General features: G+C 44.5%; 1 protein-coding gene across 1 annotated transcript in view; it reads right to left on the reverse strand.

Annotated features, from left to right (window-relative positions):
- The window catches only part of HMBOX1 (homeobox containing 1), a 119,025-nt gene that overhangs the window by 44,089 nt on the left and 55,050 nt on the right, over positions 1 to 19,886 (reverse strand). The window contains exon 2 of the mRNA XM_015405809.1: positions 14,837 to 14,920. Coding sequence (XP_015261295.1) covers positions 14,837 to 14,859 — 23 coding nt within the window. The 5' untranslated portion in view covers positions 14,860 to 14,920. The remainder of the gene's footprint in view (positions 1 to 14,836; positions 14,921 to 19,886) is intronic.

Consider the following 19,886-nt stretch of genomic DNA (forward strand, 5'->3'; position numbering starts at 1 on the left):
TAATAAATGTTAAAACATTATTGAACATTGTCCTGAAATCTCATATTCCAATGTTTCTTAAAGGAAATTAATTTTTCTACAAATGTCAGCTGATCCACCCCCCCCAATTTTTAAGAGTACATCCATGTAGACTTTTATAAAAGCGCTTAACCAAATTCTATCAAAGAAGGAGAATCTGATTTTTCCCCCTACAAGAGAATGCAATACATATTTTACCAGTGGATAAAATTTGCTACTAGTTCCCTGTCTCGGATTTTCACCCCTGGGCTAGCCTAACTGCCGAAGGAGGAACGACGACGAGAAGGAAGCTCTGCAGGAGCAGGAAGTCTCCAGAAGAGCCAATCAGAAGACAGCAAGGACATAATTTGAAATTGTGGGCAGTCCCTAATCTATCTGTGCTAACTACCAGTCCTTCAGCTGTCCCCCTGTAGGGTGATCTTCAGATCTTCTTCATAAGGCTGCACTATAGAACTTGCATATTCCAACAGAAGAGACCCGGGTTTACACTGCAAGCCCTGTATCCTGCATGGCAGTTGTGAAGAAGGCAGGGCTGCTTCCCCACTCATTCAAACTTCCAAATTCAAAAGGCGATTATCCAGATGATCCCTTGATGTTCAGATGAATGGTAAAACACAACAAGGATCGCACAAATTATATCCACAGTTGGAGTCCAGTTAAGTTTTTTCCCCTCAACAAGCATGTTTCCAGTGATAGAAGCAGGGCATTTTTTGTAGAAAAAGCCCAGCAGGAACTCATTAGCATAATAGGCCACACCCAACAGCAGAAACTCATAAGCATATTAGGCCACACCCTGACAGCACCGCTCATTAGCATATTAGGCCACACCCCATTTACCAGAAATGTGGTCATCCAGCCACACCCACCTTTTGATTCTTATTCTGTTTATCTTGTTTGTTGTCAAAACCCAGGACTTTTTTTGTAGCAGGAACTCCTTTGCATGTTAGGCCACACACACCTAATGTAGCCAATCCTAATGAGTTTCTGCTGTTGGGTGTGGCCTATTATGCTAATGGATTCCTTGCTGGGTGTGGCCAACTCGGGAGCCAGCCGGAATTCCGTTCCTGTGCGTTCCTGCCAAAAATAGCTCTGGATAGAAGTAAGCAAAGGCTGATTACTATCATTAAATGAAAATGATTATGTTATTAGGATATGGGAAAAGGAACATTCCAGCTAAAGATATGGGGTAGTATCCAAATGCCACTTTAACGGGGGAAGGGTGGGGGGTTTTGGTTTTTTTTTTGCTAGTTCTCCACCTCCCACTCTACTTTCTGAAAGGCTGGGGGCAGGGGAGCCTCAGGAACAGAGGGGTGGGGGATTGGAGGGGGTATGGGTAAAAATGGAGCCCTCCTTCGGCTGCCCTTTGAGTCCTGGCTCATGAAATTTATTGCTGTTTTGTTTACAACTGCCAAAACTGGAGAACACCGGTAATTAGAAACTGAAAAAACTTCCAAAAGTTAAGAGAAATGTCTAGAAGGGAGTTTTAAATCAAGCATTCTATGAACAGCAGAAGGAATATGGAAGTATAAATCATTTGCAGGAAAAATGATCACCCTTCAGTTACCTATTGGAATAAGATATACTCATCTGAGTGGAGAAATTTGAATGTACCAGTCAGTAGATTTTTTTTATATAGATTTATGTTTGCTACCTTTAAAATGTATCACTTTTTAAAAAATAAGTAGAATTTCTATGTTGGAAACTTGGTGAATATTGACTATTGCTGGGAATTCTTAAGGTTTTAAGAGATGCAGTGGGAAAGGCTGAATATTTGGGTTACGAGGCTCATGTTGTCCAACAGTGACATGGGAAGTGTCTCTTCACTAGGAATCGATGATGTTAGAATGGCTTTTAGGAAGCACACGGTCAGCTCTGACATTTACCAGTAAGTCTCTGAATTTTCTCATAAGTCTTTCAGACTTAACCAGTAAATGCCACCATTACCCAAAGTACTTACATCTTTTGTTGCTCTCTCTCTCACACACACACAAACACACACACCCTTCCTCATGCACAGACATCTTGTGTTCAGATGAATTTGTTTATCCCGCTTTCTTAAGGCGGTTCATGACAACACCATTAAAAAACACATTTCAATAAAATATAATATACTCAGCATAGAAAGACGCAATCATTTAAACAGCGGCAGATAAGAAAACAGTCTTGTATCATTAAAAACAAGAAGCAGCATTTTAAAAAAAACCAAAAAACCAAACCAGTACAATGCAAGTCACAAACGAATGGCGAAAGCATGAACAGCAGCAGCCATCAAGAAAAGGGAGGGGAGCTCCAACAAGATGCCTGGGAAACACAGTATTTTTACCCGGTACATAAAAGCTCGAGGGGTGTCCGGCTGTCCTCAACCAGAGCCAGGGCAGAAAACGCTCTGGCCAAATAACATCTGCACCCTGCAGGACTTGTTACAGTCCCACCACAGGGCCTGTAAGGCAGAGATGTTCTACCAGGCATTCAGTCGCCTCCTTCTGGCATCCCCATACTGTCTATAAGCCGCCCTGAGCCTGCCTTGGCAGGGAGGGCGGGGTACAAATTAGACAAATAAATAAATAAATAAATAAATAAAATCCACACACACACACCGTGAGGCAGTGGCACTGTTGAAATTTTTTAACACCATCTTTTTAGATCATTTATTGTATTTTTACCAGTTTTAAATTTTAATCCTGTACTATGTATTATTATGTTGTAAACAGCCCTGAGCCCTGCTTTGGTGGAGGAGGGCGGTTACAATCCAATAAATAAATAAATACGTTTGGGGCCAAGTGAATAGTGAAAAGGTAGACTTTTCCACCAGTGAGAGGTCAAAACGGAAGAGGCCCCATCTCTGGTTGCCCTCACGAGGGCCATCCAGAGTCCCCTCTAAAAGATCATAGGTAAAGGTTTCCCTTGCTCGAGAGCCAGTCGAGTCCGACTCTAGGGTTGCGGTGCTCATCTCCGTTTCCAAGCCGAAGAGCCAGCGCTGTCCGAAGACGTTTTCCGTAATCATGTGGCCGGACTGACTAAACGGCAAGGCGCACGGAACGCTGTTACCTTCCCACCGAAACGGTACACAGGGGTCATTTCGTAGAAAAAGAGCTAGGGGAACTCATTAGCATATGCCACACCCCCTGACATCACCGGAAGTGTGTCATAAGGCCACACCCCCTGAATGCGCTTGCCCGCTTCGGGAGAGGGGATCAAAGTGTAATACAAGCCTCCTCCGAGACTTTATCACACCAATCTCAACTCTCTCTTGGGTCTTGATGCCTGCCAGTCATTCCCCCTGCCTGGGGGAAGCCGCGTTGGACCAAAATGCAGTCCAAACTGCTGTAAGGAACACCCGTCCACCCTGAGCACTTACAGGGTGCGTCAAATCGCCATTTTAGCGCGACTGGAAACAGGGGGCGGGGCTTCCTCATATGCCCCGCCCCCCGCACCTCACCCGGGGGGACGGCGATCCCCCGCGATCCCCCCCGAATCGACCCCTGGCGGTACCTATTTATAAAACATCATACACATACTCTATTGAACAATATTTGGCAAAAGGTAACACAGACAGTCAGCTACTCCACATCGCCGATAAAATCCAAATGTTGAACAGATTTGGAAAAGCAAACAGGGGCCTAGCTGCAACTTCAAGTAAGGACATCAACAGGCCTGGAGAAAAAAAAGTCCTGTCCTTTTAACAGAGGATTAATGTGGAGAAAGGGGCAACTGAAGCTGTTTTTGACATGGAGGCAAATAACTTTACCTGGTAAATAACACCCCACCAAGTCTCCCTTAAAGGGGCAGGCATTTTTTTCCTCTCCAGGCAAGTCCTTCAAGCCTCTCAAGTTTTTATTCCCGCATGGGATTTCACAGGCTAGAATCCACTTTGTCAGCAGCATGCAGCAGGTCCTCATGAGGCATTCATTTATATGAGGTTATGAAATAAACAAAGAGCAGGGTCAAGGGGGCATGAAATTTAGGAAGTACAGAGTGAAATGTAATGATGTTAAAAATTCAAATGCAATACAGTATAGAGGCCGTTCACAACAATCGCAGCTGATGAGCTCCCTAGTTTTGACAAGCTAGTTTCACATTGGTAATGGCTAACATACTTAGCACTGCTAATGACTAAGGAATCCTAAGGAACTGATGATCAAGAGGTCTAACATAATGTTCCCCAAATGCCTGAAAGTCTTTTGCAATTATAAGCATTAGCTATCTTAGCAAAATATGGGACTCATCCTCAGCCATTATAGATGCTGGCAAAAATAGCAAAGGCACCAGTTGTGAATAGTCTTGGTAGTTTTCTTGACAATCAACATTACATCATTAAATTTTACCCTGTGCTTCCTCCATTTCATGCCCCTTTGACCCTATTGTTTGTTCTTTTGTAACCTCATATACCTTGGCTGCCCACTGCCTAGAGAAAACAGCATAGAGTTGCTAGGTCCCCTTGCTGTTATGGTGGGAGGATTTGGGGGGGCGCTCTGGGGGTGAGCGGGACATCGTGTGCGACATCCCTGTTTGGGGGTGGGGTTTCCCCCAGTGGCTGGCAGTGGATCAAAACCCCCCAAAGTGAGGGTACCCCCGCTGGGACCTGGCAATCCAAAAACAGCATCCTGTCCCATTAACAGGGGCTTTATGGGATACTGCTTACCAGATGATGTTACCTACCTCCCTGCCGCGAAAAGCTTCACTTGTCAATTTCCACACATTAAGCTTCAGTTAAAAGGACAGGATGATTTTCTCCAGGGCTGGTGACAACTGTAAGGCCTGCCTAGCAAGATCTTACTACATGTGTTTGACAAAAATGGGCAGATATGTTTAGTCCACCTATGTTTATTCTTCTTCGGATGCCACCCTGCAAATAGACAAGATCAACAACCACCCGTACATTTCATGTTGCGGCCCCCCATCTTGTGGAATGGCCTGCCTGAGAAGGTCAGGAAGGGTCCCATGCATTTGTCATTCCACAAACTACATATAAAAGTAACAGGGCTGTATTGTAAAGGAATGGTTCAAGAAGGCATGTTGTGAAGGGAATGGGACTGTGGCATATACCACTATGTGTACATGGTGTTATATGTCTTCAGCTTTCACTGCTTTGCTTTTCTATCTACATAATACTATTTTCTGCTTTGTTTAACATATCATACCTAAGACTTCATACTTCGTTTCAGACTAGCGTAATTCTATCCTATTACATTGCTTATTAATTCTCCTGTCCTATTGACTGTATCGACTTACACTGAGTTCAGAAATCCGCCTTGAGTCTTGGTGAGAAAGGCAGACTATGAAAATAGTAAATAAAATTAATACACAGACAGGCAGCTGTTTATTTTTGCTGCCATTAATGTTTTTCATTTAAACATATTGATTTTAGGCACTTTTAACCAGCTTTCTTCTGTTCAATGTGGACTCAAAGCAGCTGACGATGTCAAACCCCCCCCCCCCCGAAATCCATAAACATACCCCTCTGGAATTATTCCCATGGAAGACTGAGAAAATGTGACCCATTACAGTAGCTGGGCTAAGTCCGGCAGTGACTCCAGCAATAAACCAGGTCAAATTCCTCCTGCAATTGCTCCCTGAGTTTTAAACAGGGCAATTTACAAAGCAATTCTCTAATCAGACTTTTAAGAATAGTGTGATACTCCTTGTTAATTAAGGGGCATGCATTCCAATTAACGGTTTATCACTGGATAATGTTTGTAAGTCCTTATAAAACTTCCCCCAACTCCTTTAAGTGTCTGTTAATTTATTTTTTCAGGGGCAATAGCCCCCCCCCCCCCGCAACCAGACATGCAGGGTAATCCTAAACATGCAGTAGACTCACAGTGAATCTCATTCCCTAAGCAAGTGCTCACAGTAGATCCACTGAACATCATTCAGTGATCATTAGCAGAACTAACAGGCTTGGAGGCTGAGTGGGGAGATGTGGACCTTCAGCACAGGCAGCCAGAAGAGCCTCTCCCTAGTTTAGGCCCTCCTCCTCCTCCTCCAAAGATGTCATAATCTTTCCCTGGAAGGCCAGATAATGAAACTGAAGCTCAAATACTTTGGCCACCAAATGAGAAGGGAGCACTCACTGGAGAAGACCCTGATGCTGGGAAAGATTGAAGGTCAAAGAAGACGGGGACGGCAAAGAATGAGATGGTTAGACAGTGTCATAGATGCAACAAACATGAAATTGAGCAAACTTCAGAGGACAGCGGAAGACAGGAGGGCCTGGCGGGAGCTGGTCCATGGGGTCGCGAAGAGTCGGACTCGACTGTGCAACTGAACAACAACAACAACAAAAAAGGACACAGAGGCAATGAAAACCTGTGAAGCAGATGATCCTGGCTTGGGAGTGCTTATCAAGGGAGTCACTTGTCAAGGAGATCTGGGGACTGGGTCACACTGCCCACTTTCCAAAGGGTCCGGAGAAGAAACATTTTGTACAGTTACCACAACTGCCTCCCTTATTCACTTTGCTAGATTCACAAGCGGAAACTTCTTGTCATAACTGCCCTGGCTTACCTAGCACCGTTCAGGCTACAATTGTTCAAAGCAGACACGTTAGGCCTGCCAAGCTGCAACCCCCGAGTTCTGTTTAGAAATGCAAAACGGGACTCCACAAATGCAGAAATCCGCCGAGCACTTTCGATCAAAGCGATGACAGTTAATAAGAACAGCCCGAGACGTCTGAAAATAAATCCAGCATAATCAAACGCTTGCCGCCACACGACTTATACAACCCGGGCCAAGAATGGAATAGCAGCACATTATTCTTGTGAGCGTCCTCAAGTCCTTCAGGTTCCTAATGCCAACAGCAGAGTCAATGAGCCTGCATAAAACTACTATTCCAGAGGGCGGCTCATCAGGCATCACACAGAACCAGGGTCCAAGTTTACAGATGCACAACAGTCAAACCATGAATCAAAGGCTGCTTGTCTGCTTTCGTCCCCCCCAGGTGCTTAGCACTCCAGAGGCAGAGCTATAGCTGTAAGTATGACCCATCAATTCACACATCGCACAACAAACCACAGCTCACCAACATCTCTTCAAATCATGATTTCTGGTTTGCCAGCTGATCACAAACCATGATTCAGACATCACCACCATAGCTGAAGAGTCGGTTTTTATACCCCACTTTTCTCTACCCAAGAGGCCTCAAAACGGCTTGCAATCTCCCTTCCTTCCTCTCCCCATAACAGGCACCTTGTGAGGTAAGGTGAGAAAATTCTGAGGGAACTGTGACTGCCCCAAGGTCACCCGGCAGGCTTCACATGGAGGAGTGGGGAATCAAAACTGGTTCTCCAGATTACTCTTAACCACTGCACCATGCTGGCTCTTCCTTCATCATGATTAAGTAATATAAATAAAAAAGGAGTACAGGATATTAATGCATTCAAGGAAGCTTTATGTGTGAAGTCCAGTTCCCTTCAATCCTCTGCTTGTGGTCAGAACTGTCACCAGGGGGAAGGGATAATACAATGATGACACTTTGACTGCCCCAGAAAAGATCTGTGTCTCAGCAGCTGAGGTACATGTGTGAGTGAGAGACAGAGAGAGAAACCCTTCTCTGCTCCACTAGCGAGAACTGGGTAAGCCCCTTGTCTAGAGCACGGCAAGGGCCTCCCCCGCCTCACCCCCACCTCTACATTAAACACAGTAAGCGGCTGGCCCATGGGGGGAAAAGCTTAGCATAAAAAGTCTCTCCGAGTGAAGATCTAATTTTAAAAAAAACATTTATTCCAAGCAACATACAGAGATCAACAAAAAGGTGGGGGAGGAACCCAGGGGAAATACAGAATTGAGAAAACAAAATCAAAAGTACAGTTTCTACCAATTCCAAAAAGTTTCAAGGGCTCTCTAGTCTTCACGCCTGCCTTGCAGTCATCACAGGACTGCAGTGATCATAGAATCATAGAGTTGGAAGGGACCTCCAGGGTCATCTGTTCTAAACCCATACCTCAAAGGGCTCCGAGTAGGGAATGTAAGGGTTTTGACGCTGTGACAGCATGAGATGCTTCCCACAGTCATCAGGCAATGGAGCCAGCTAGTGGGGGGAAAGGAGGAGGGATTCCCTTGGACGACCACCAGAAGACTGTGCAGGGGAACCTAGGACCTGCTTGAACAAATGCCCTGTGTGTGTGACCAGGGGCTCCAGCAGCAAGTGTTAGTGGAAGAGACTGAGAAGAAAAGCTAGCTGGATCCAACTCAATGTCTAGACATTTTCTTCAGCTAGCAAGCAAATTCCAGCCTTATCCTACCCATCCCTGGGGTTCCTCACAAGTTATAACATCCCACAAAAGTAACAATCCTCCATGTTTCCCTCATGGGCACAGACACACTGCAGTGAACTACAAACTGCTTCTGTGGCTGCTCTGAACTTTTAAAGCTGCCTTCTACCAAGTCAGACCATTGGTTCATCCGGCTTGAAACCTGCCTACTTGGACCAGCAGCAACACTGCAAGCCTTCAAGGCAGGAGTCTCGGTCCTGCTACTGAAAGGCTTTCTAAACGGAGGTCCTGCACATACAAAAACGTGGGCCCTACTTGCATAAATGATGTAAATTGCAGAGATTTGAATCTCCATATCAATTTTGCATTACCATACCCAGAACTGAACTTAGTTGGAGTTGCCACTGGATTCAACCTTAGTCCTCACAACAGTTTGTTAATTCTTGTATTTGTATGCCAATTTGCTGCCATTCACAGGTCTAACCAACTTTTTAAATCCAGCCTCAGCTGTACTTATCCCCCACTTACTTAAGCATCTTGACTCTAACTAGCCCTTCCTGGGAACTAACCCCGTCCTCTCTCTACCTATACGTAAGGCTTGAGGAAAACTGTTTCAATGTATCTGACGAAGTGTGCATGCACACAGAAGCTCATACCCAGAGTTAAACTTTGTTGGTCTTAAAGGTGCTACTGGACTCAAACTTTGTTCTGTTGTTTCAGATCAACACAGCTACCCACCTGAATTACTCTGTTCCTGGTAGTCATGAGGAAAGAAAAGGAGATACCAGAGTGTCTTGTCTCCTAGCCACTGACTGAATTCAGCTTCCATTTCTAGGTAGGTTTCCCACAGGACAACTATTTATACACTTGCAACCAGTGTTTCCTCTAAGCTGAGTTAGTGTGAGCTAGCTCACAGTTTTTTAGCCTCCGGCTCACACATTTTTTGCCTTAGCTCAGGAGGGATGGCTCCAGAGCAAACTAATTTATGCAGTAGCCAAATTGCTTGCTCACAACTTTAATGCCAGTAGCACGAAGTAGAATTTTCGCTCGCAATACTCTACAGCTTAGAGGGAACATTGCTTGCAAACCCACCCACCCCCCGCCATCATGAGAGCTAAAACCTTACTCTGTTGTGGGTTTTTTTTAAAGGCCAGATGCCAGCCCTGCTTTAGACACTGAGTGTGCACAAATAAGGAACACGCACATACCTGGACACAGTTAATACTCTCAACATGTTTCATACATTGCATTTTTTTGTTTACTTAACACCCCCCCCCCAAATGCTGAATGAATTTGATGAATTCCATGGATAAGTTTAAAGATCTAAAAGAAAGGCCTAACCAAAAGTGTATATGCTGCAAATTTTTAAAGCATGAAAGGCTGCACAAATATGGCAGGTTATGTTTCACATAGATCAGCTCTTGGGAAACCATTTCCCATTTTATTTATCTGTTGGACACCTCCTGGGAGTCTACTGCAGAATTCTGTTGCAGAGGATTTGGGGACATTTGGGGGGGTGAACTTTCAGAAGGACTCGTGTCAGTTTGTAAGGGTATAACTCAGCATCGTAAAAACACAAGAGCCGTGTTTGATCGGACCAGAAGCCCACAGAGTCAGGCATCCTGTTTCCCCACAGTTGGCCAGCCACATGCCATTAAGAAGGGCCTGAAGGCAGCCTCTCTCCCTTCCTACTTTCCTTTCAGCAATCAGCTTTCTAGACAGCATAACATTATCCTGACCTCCTTGCAAGAACTCCTAGTGGTATATGTGGCTCTCCACCCCTCCATTTTATCCTCACAACAACCGTTTGAAAGAGAGAGTGAGTGAAGAGAGTGAGTGAACCCCCCTGTGAACTTCATAACTGAGTGGGGATTTGCTCCAGCCTTTCTTGGAGGATGCTAACATCCTGGATCCCTTCCAGTCCAGCTTTCGCCCTGCTCATAGGACACAGATGGTGTTGGTCACTTTGGTGGATGATCTCCAGAGAGATCGAGGCAGTTCGGCGCTGCTGATTCTTTTTGATCTGTCAGCGGCGTTTGATACTGTTAACTATGAACTGTTGACCCGCTGCCTTTCCAATGTGGGGATCCGGTGACTCGCCTTACAGTGGCTGGCCTCCTTTCTTCACGATTGGGGACACAGGGTGGTGCTGGGGGGGGGAGTTGTCTTAGTGGCACTCACTTGGATATGGTGTGCCACAGGGAGCAATTCTCTCCTCAAAGTTATTCAACTTCTATATGCGCCATCTGGCCCAGACTGTTCGGAGGTATGGGTGGGGTTGTCACCAATATGCAGATGACACCCAGATCTATCTACTGATGGACAGCCACCCAGACTCTACCCCTGAAAATCTGGACAGGGCGTTACAAGCCGTGGTTGGATGGTTACAACAGAGCAAATGGAAATGGAATCCATGGAAGATGGAGGTCCTGCAACTGGGTCTTGGAGATCCTGCAACTGGGTACTGGCCTCCCAGCCTTTGATGGGGCTCTGTTGGTGCTGGCACCAAAGGTGAAGAACCTTGGGGTGTTCCTGGATGCCTCACTGACTATGGAGGCCCAGGTCACCACCACTGTCAGGTCTGCCATTTTTCATCTGAGGCAGCTCAGGCAGTTGGCCCCATGCTTTACCCCTCGTGATGTGGCTGTGGTGACCCATGAAATGGTCGCTTCCAGATTAAATTATTGTAATTCTCTCTATGTGGGGCTTCCCTTGACTCTGCTTCGGAAGTTGCAGCTAGCGCAGATGTTGCTGCCTGTGAGGACTCATATCTGCCTGGTGCTGTGTGACCTGCATCGGCTGCCTACTGAATACTGGATCCGTTTTAAGGTGTTGGTGCTTACCTTTAAAGTCCTATACGGCCAGGGGGCTGCATATTTTCGAGACCGCCCCTCCCCATATGAGCCCCGTAGAACACTGCATTCTATGAACCAGCACCTCCTGGTAGTTCCTGGCCCTAGGGATGTCCAACTTGCCTCAACTAGGGCCAGGGTTTTTCTGTTTTAATTTGTAAATCAAATCTGCATTAATTAGTAGCCGCCCTGAGCCTACAATGTGGGGAGGGCGGGATATAAGTCAAATAAATAAATAAATAAGCAAGCAAGCTTAGGTCTCCTTAGTCCTCATCCAATACTAACCACTACACCACACTGACTGCCTCGAACCTGGAACCTACTATCTTGGCTAATCCCTACAGATCAACCTACTGCCAAAGAATCTTTTCAGGCCAGCTTTCTTGACCTTAAGTGGCCTGTCTGTTGGAGGAAGAGCCCCCTGAGCTGGGGAAGGACTTCTTAGGCTGAAGGCAGGCTTCAAACTTTGCTCAGTGGACTGGTGGGATATATGTCGATGTCATTTTCCCAGGTGTTCGGCAACAGGGAGCACTTTTAACCTGATCTTCCCATTCTGTTCATTTTTATCTGAGCCATCATTTTCATATATGTTACGACTATTGGCTGCTCTATTGTTGTTCAGATATTGGTGGTATTACTTGTTCTGAACTTGTTGATTGTGCTGTTGTCTTTATAGTTTTATTGGTTATTGGTTTTATTGGTTTTTATAACTGAAATCTTGTTTAATGTTTCTGCGAATCTCCTTAAGAACTTTGCCTAGGAACTTCAATTTTTTGATTCATTAATTTCACATTCTGTGAAGCAAAGTACTCTATTTTGTCTATCATTAGTCTACTGCCAATCAATCTTCTTGGGCAACCAGAAGTTCCCACATTATGGGAGAGGGAGAGGAAAAAAGTCTGTCTGTTCATAATTTCAAAGGCCCCCACCATGCTCTCCACCTCTAACACCAGAATTCATTGAACAGCAGGACAGGGATACAGGTGTCCCATTTACTTTTAAATAACCCAACAATGAGATGAAGGAGAAGGAAACAATTGCTTGGTTTTGATTTGAGCAACAGTTATTAGCTTTGTTCTCACAGAAACTGCATCTTGCCTTTTCACTTCTCACATACTATCACCCATCTGGTCTCATTCCCATGGATTAGACAGCATGACAGGCTCGACCAGCTAGAAACACAATCATTTTTTTTCTTGTAGGGATGTCGGTGACTCCGTGGTGTGAACGGGGTCCAAGGCTGGGATCCATTGGTTTGCGACAGTTTGTGCGCTCAGAGTTCTTCAGGCAAAGAAGGAAACTGAGGTGTGCCATATTGGCTGCTATGGTTCTCTGGCGGTATGAAACAATAGAATTAAGAACCAGAAAGGTTAAATGGATACAAATTAGGAGGCCCAATGTTAAAATCAATAAATATATAAAATAAATATTACAAATGATATAAAAACACATGTATTTATTACAAATTAGTTTAAACACAGCTATAGACCCAAATACAGCCTCAATAAGAATTTCAAATTGTACAATATGCACAACTAGGACCTTATGCAACACTAAAACAGAAACGTTTCAGCCTACTGGCCTTCTTCAGTGGTCAAGCATAAATGTTGCACATAGGCTCAATTATTGCAATACTAATATTAATCAATATAGGACCAAGTGAAAATTGTGTTCTGATAAATATCAGTAACTCAAGGCAAAGATGTACTATAAAGGCCTCATATGACATTGCCTTGTGTCCAAATTAGAGATGTAAAATTTCCAGAAATTTTGAAGCTCGGAAAAAAAAACGTTTTTTTTCGGGGGGAAATGGAAATTTTCGGAAAAGTTGAAAAAATGCTACATTAGCATTTCTTTTGTCTCTTCTAGATTGAAAGTCATTCTGTTACTTTAGGAACATAAAATATGACTATGGACATTTTTACTTGGCATGAAATTATCACAACTAGCATATTAAAAATATAGTGTATCCAAACAATTATTTCAAACAGAATACCCACCCACATGCAAAAAGAAAACTGAAACTTTTTTATTTTCTTCTGACAATCGCTCCTCCTAAAGGAAGAAATGCATCTTGTTCTTGCATTGGAGGGTTCAGTTTGTAACCTAGGACTTACTTGTCCTCAGTGCACAGAAATTAGATCAATCTGATACCATATATATATATTTTAGAAATGATTTGGAAAATCATTTGAACACCTTGTCTTAAAATATTTTATTCATCATGTTAAAATAAAACGTTCCATAATCATTTTTTTTTCTTTTTTCAATTTTTCCAATTTTTTGGAAAAAAACAAAAAGGCTTCAGGAAAAAAACGGGGGGGAAACGTTTTTTCCCCGAATTTTCCCGGGTTTTTTCTGGGCCTTCACATCTCTAGTCCAAATCAGGTACAGATAACCAAAATGGTATTTCAATTGTGTACCCTCCTATTTTAGTCCAGGAGATTCAATTCCAAAAGCAACATGGAGCCAGTGTAATGAAATAATGTGTAGAAGGCCAGTAGGCCAAAACGTATCTGTTTTATAGGTTCATATAAGGTCCTAATTGTGCATATTGTACGATTGGGCCCCCTAATTTGTACCCATTTAGCCTTTCTTGTTCTTAATTCGGGGGGGGGGGGCAGATTCAAGTGGCAAGTGACTCCCACTGGCTGTTCTCCAGCAGCCAGCCCCAGCCACAGACGACTGGGACAGTCAGTTAACTGCCACCTCTTCCCAGTACAGCTATCTACACCCCAACTGTGACCTGGAGAGGAAGGGAATTGGAAGAGACAGAGCTCTGTGTCATGTAAATGACATAGCATTGCCAACCTCCAGGTGGTTGATGGAGATCTCCTGGAATTACAACGGATCTCCGGGTGACAAAAATCAATTCCCCTGGAGAAAAATGGCTGCTTTGGAAAGTGGGCTCCATGGCACTGTACCTTGCTGAGGTCCCTCTTCTTCCCAATCCCCACCCTCCACACCACAGGCTCCAACACCAGAATCTCCAAGTATTTCTCAACCCGTTGGCAACCCTAATTTGACACACATTGACATGACCACTGGCAGCAGGTCTCTAGTTATTCCTAAATTTCAAAAGCAGACATGGATGTGCAAAATGCTTTATAGCTCCTCAGAAAAAGCCTAGCTAGGGACAGTAAAGAGGGAAACTGAACTTGAAGAATTCATGGCTTAGTGGAGCCTTGAATCCAGGGAGCTGCAGTCCCGCATTGACCACTATCTCTGCTTGGCCTTACAATTCAGTTTGTTCTGCACTGAGCGTCAGAGTGGCCCAGTGCTCAGGTTCAAATCTGTTCTGAGCCATGGACTCACTGAGCAATGGTCTTCTGGAGCAACACAATAACTCCCAAGCCACCTGTAAAATAAGAATATTCGAAAAAAGCAAATTTTAGACTGCTTCCCTCCCCCAAATAAAATAAAATTGAGGATTGTTAACATAACAATAAAATAGACATGAAAAACACATTTGACACTAGAAGCCCAATGGAAACAAGCAGGTAAGTCATTAGCCACACGTTAAAAACAGGGTAGCCAAAGAGACAGCCTTTGTGGCCCATCTCCACCAGGTTTTGCAAAATTAGCAACAAAACTTCCTTGAAGGTGTGAAGCAAAATCCAAAGAGGCTTCTCCCATAGCCAGAACAATATGGTGACTCATGCATTTGCCCCTCCCCCCACTCTCTTTAAACTGGATTACATCTAGTTCTATTTTTGAACCAACAGAGGGAAGAAAATGGGCCACTGTACTTACACCACTGGAAAAGTTCTCAGCATACTTTACATGGGGAGAGGAAATCAGAAAGCCTCTTGGAGGTCTTCGGTGCTAGTTACCATTCTGAAATGGATAAGTGGAATATGTCTTAACATGAAAGATAATAAACAGTTCTTATCTCATGCAACCTAGGTCACATTTATTTTCTCTGGTTGTGCTGGAATCCCGCAAACCCCAAGCATCTTCTGGAAATGATGGGAGGTGGGTTGTTTTTTTTTTAAATTTAGACTAGAACAGTGTTGCTGGGATTGAGCAGAAGATTATTTAATTTGAAAATGCTAAATATTATCAGGATATTATTTACATAACATAAATGGTGTATACGTTGGACTCTGTTGGACTGCAACTAGGGGAGAGTCTGGGTGCAAAACCCCACTCTGCCTTGATACTTACTTGGTAATTGTGGACAATACACTTAGTAGCGTGGCCAACCTCACAGAACTGTTCTGAGAAGAAAAACTGGGGGGGGGGGATGTATGTTGCCCTCACGCAGGGTGGTATCTCTCCTTATATATAATTGAATAGTGGGTGCCAAAGTTCTAATTCTAAAATGCACTCCCTTAGTGTATGGCTGATGGCACTGCTCCTCAGCATATATCGCCACCAATCAGAAGGCAAAGCCCGGGTTCCGCCCACACCACAACTGCTGCGACAACCTGGTCTTTTGCATATGGAAGCTGATTGGACTTCAGTCCATTCCACACCTCAAACTCCCCCCCCCCCGCAAGGCAGTTGGAGTTTTCAGTTGCATAACATACCTCATAGGGGAGAGGAGAATGGGTAACAATGGTTACCACTCTCCAGGTGAGGGCTACAGATAACTCAAACATACAAATGCTCTTCAGGTAGCAGAGATCAGTCCCTCTGGAGAAAACAGTGGACTCTGTCATTAAACCCTGCTGAGGTCGCCACAGGAAACTGACACTGTTTGCCCAAAGCCAGAGCACTCCCCCGGAGCCTCTTTCTAGATCCCGTTGTATTTATTTCCGCAACGGGCATTATTTCTAGTTATTAATAAATGGAATAAAATATTGTATTGAAGTATTGTATGACACTGTTTTTGTTGTTATGACATTGTTTTTGTTGTCATCTGGTCTGAACTTCCAAGATGTTTTCTTAGAAAGAACTGATCCAAGCCAATGATGTGATGCTGTAAGCACATGAGGCCAATGCCATTTTGGTTGATATTATTATTAACGAGAGCTTCATATCTAGCTCTTGAGGAAGCCTCAGTAAGGGATGTGCATTTGAGTATTTCTGATTCAAAACAGTGCCAGAAATTCCAGTTTCATTTCAGATCTGAAACTAAACAGGAAATTTCAAGCACAGTTTCAGATCAGAAATATCTGAATGCACACTCAGTATCTCGGGTTACCATTTATGCAGTAGTGGCAAGGGACCTCCCGGTGATGCTCCCTGTCCCATGCCCAATGGAGCTGCAGGGGGGGAATGGAGGGGAGGGGGAGAGCATGTGGACGTTACTTCCTGTTTCAGAACAGGAAGTGATGCCAGGACACTACGGGAACTTTAAAGACTCGACAGCTTTGCCACAGAGTGTCCTGATGATGTCTCAAAGTCTCTTCCCCCATCCCCCCAAATACTCCTACGGATTGCCAGACAAGAGCAATCACTTGTTTGGGTGCCGTGGAGACTTTGTTTAATATACCATGCTCAGTTTTGGACACCACAACTCAGGAATGTAAGCAAAGTAAAAAAAGATCCACAGCAGAGTGCTAGAAGGATAGTAAAATATAGAAAATAAAACATTACAAGGGATGGCTTGAGGAACTGGACTAGTTGAATACAGAGAAAGGAAAATTATGGAAAGAATTTTGACAAACGAAGGCCCCTGCCACACGGGGGGAAATTGATGCGGGCAAAGTGCGGCTTTTGAAAGCCGCACGAAAAGAGACACGCGGCGGGGGGATCACACAGATCCCGTGAGCCGCCACACAGTTGCTCCCCGGCATGATCAGATGCCAGGGAGAAAGCCACGGAAGGGAGTGCGAGGCCGCCGGCTGCGCATGTGTGCGCACGCGCAGTTCGGCTGGGAGCCTCGATTGCTCCTGCAGACGGCCGTGCTGGCAATCCGACGGCCACGCTTGCTGCGGTGTTTTAGGTAAATCCTGCTCTTTAGCAGGTTCTTTTTTGATGCGCATTTTCAGCCTGAAGGGCCGGATCGGGGACGGGTGCGCCCCGCTTCCCAGATGTTGCGGTTTGATCACGCCCGTTTGCTGCGCCCCCGATCCGTCCCTCTTCCAGCCCTAAACCTCCCGTGTGACCGGGGCCTGAAACTATTTTTTTTTAAAAGGACCTTGAAAAGAAGAACAGGAAAGAGATGCTGATTTGATTCCCCTCGAGAAGAACTTAACAAGGAACACATCAAAGTTAAAATAACATAGAGTCAAATTAGACATCTAGCAAAGGCTCTTAAGGACTATTCAGCAATGGCAAAAGGAACCTAAGAAAGAACCACTTTTCTTGAAAGGTTGGGTTTTTTTAAAGTCTAACAGGAATTAGACGCGGGATAGCCAGTTTTAAGTTAACAGGTGACTCGCACTGCAAATATCCACCAGCTCCTTCAGAATTCAGTAGTCCCCACTGTACAGGAAGCTTACTGAACTACATATAAATAATAATCACAACTCTGTAGTCCTCCCATTGGTTGAATTGTTGTGATGTCAGACAATGTTCTCAAATGCTTCGAATACCTCAGGCAGCAACTAACAGGAATAGGTTGCCGGCATAACTGTGCAGAAAAAGAAATGGCAAGAGGAGTGGAGACAAAATGGTAACAGATAACCAGCTTCATCCTGCTGCTCTGCTGTTTTAGTTTTTTAAATTGCGTTTTAATGGACCAAGTTATTTTCTGCACAGGACTGTTTGGTTTATTTGGAACTATAGTTCACGAGACAAGCAGGGCAGGAAATGGGCGAATTAATTTTGAAGATCAGGAAGCTGTGAGTCAAACAGCCAAGTATTGTGAGTGGCCTTCACAATATGGATTTGAACTCAACCAGCTAAACCTTTGGCTAACAGGTCTGTATCCCATATGCTTTCAAAACACCTTGATACATAAACACAGTAAGTTACCTTACTCTGAGACAGACCGCTCATCAAGGTCAGTACTGTCTACTACTCTGACTGGCAGCCCCTCTCCAGGGTCCCTGGTAGATGCAGAGATAGGAACTAAGCCTGGGACCTTCTGCATACAAAGGAGATGCTTACCAATGATCCATGGCCCCACCCCAAATGCAGTACCAATGAAAATTTCTAGATGCACATTCACACCATGGCATTTCAAACGGAAGGCCTCTATCCTCCAGACTAGCATACCGGACACAAGCCTGTCTTCTTAGCATTAACCAGCAAGAGATGCTGTAATTAATCTATAACACTAATGCAGAAGTTAAAGCCGACAAACCTTTGTCCTGTCTGCATTATCCATTAATGGAATTAACCAGCCGGCAGGAGGGGGAGGTAAGAACTACGGGAAAGAAGAGGCCAAAAAAGTTCTTCCTTCCTTGCTGCTGTAAATTTTGAAAAAGGGTGGGTAGGTTGGAGGAGGGGGGGAACTGCATATTAGTATGAAAATCGTGGCAGCAAACCATGGAATGGAATGAGCAATCCAATCCCCGTCTTAAAAGGCAGCTCAAATTTACAATGGATGAGCCTTCGTGGCAATCTGTTTTTCCGATATTAAAAATCTCATTTTCTCAGTGCCAAGGACAAGTGGATGTGTGAGGCATTGGAGTATCAACTCGGCATTTGTCTCATTTGACATTAAATCATTCTCATTTTCAGCTCGGATTTTCTAATGTCTCCTTGGGAGCCACTTGAGGTTTCTTCATTTCTCTCCGGCTGCAATTAAGACGCTCGAGTAGAGCTTGCCCTAGCATCGCCACCTTCCCCCCGCCCCCCACCTTCTACAGATGCCTTGGGCTTTGATTGGCTTCATGGCAGGTGGAAAGTCAACAGGTGCCATCTTCCTATTAAGGTACATCCGTTGGATTTCTGCCCACCGGGCTGGTGTTAAAACAAAATCCATAAGGACCAGAAGTAGTAGGGAACAAACAATTCAGAGTGGTTTAAGATGAGAAAGACACTTTAGTTGAATTAAAAACACACAATAACTTTACACACAATAACTTTAAGCATTTTTGCTTTTTCTGAATTTCACGTTCCCAGGACACAGTGCTCTAACCCCAACTCCACCACTCAAGTCAGGGCCAGATTTCGTTATCTCCTTTCATGAGTCCCATGTTTTGCTAAGGTAAGTTAATGTCTGTAAAAAGTGAGAAATCCCAAATCTTTCTTCAAGCTGTGAAGGAGATAAGTATGAAACCTCTTAATGAATCCCAATTCAGCAATTTCATGCTGGACTCTCCTTTTGAAGTTCCTTGGTTGAAGAACTGTAAGGCCAGAACCAGCATGTCCAGGGAGACTGCAATGATCCCCAACTGGTTTCTAAATGTTGTGATTTTTAATTCGATCTGTGACCACTTATTCTTTCACAGCCCCTTTGACCCTGCTGTTTGTTTGTCTTCACACCCATACACAAAATGACTGCACACTCAGGATCCACTTGTGGCATCTGAAGAAGTGGGCTCCAGTCCATGGAAGTTTCTGCTGGAATGAATCCTGATTAGATTTTAAGATGCCACAAGACTCCTGTTTTACTCTTTCTGAAAACACCAGAACAGGCATTTTTACTTATTCATTGGCTGCAAACTCACAGAAATCTAGTTTAGAGTGATATCTATATATCTAATACCCAAGTCGCCCCGTCTGTGCGGATCGCTAAATCCGCGCTCCGGGGCGACCTGGGGGGCAGGGAGAGTTTTGTGCACTCTTGGGGCAGTCCCCAGGGGTGCACAAAAATCTAAAAACTTAAAAAAAAATATTGGGGATATTTAAATCCCCCCGAAAGTGTCAGAGCGTCCGTGCGCATGCGCATGGAATGCTCTGCGGAGGCCGCCGCCGCCGCCACCATTTGGAAGGCGAGAGGCGAGCGGGGGCTCGGAGCCGG

Source organism: Gekko japonicus, unplaced genomic scaffold (genome assembly GCF_001447785.1).
Source record: "Gekko japonicus isolate JY-2015 unplaced genomic scaffold, Gekko_japonicus_V1.1 scaffold7, whole genome shotgun sequence".
Classification (NCBI taxonomy): Eukaryota; Metazoa; Chordata; class Lepidosauria; order Squamata; family Gekkonidae; genus Gekko; species Gekko japonicus.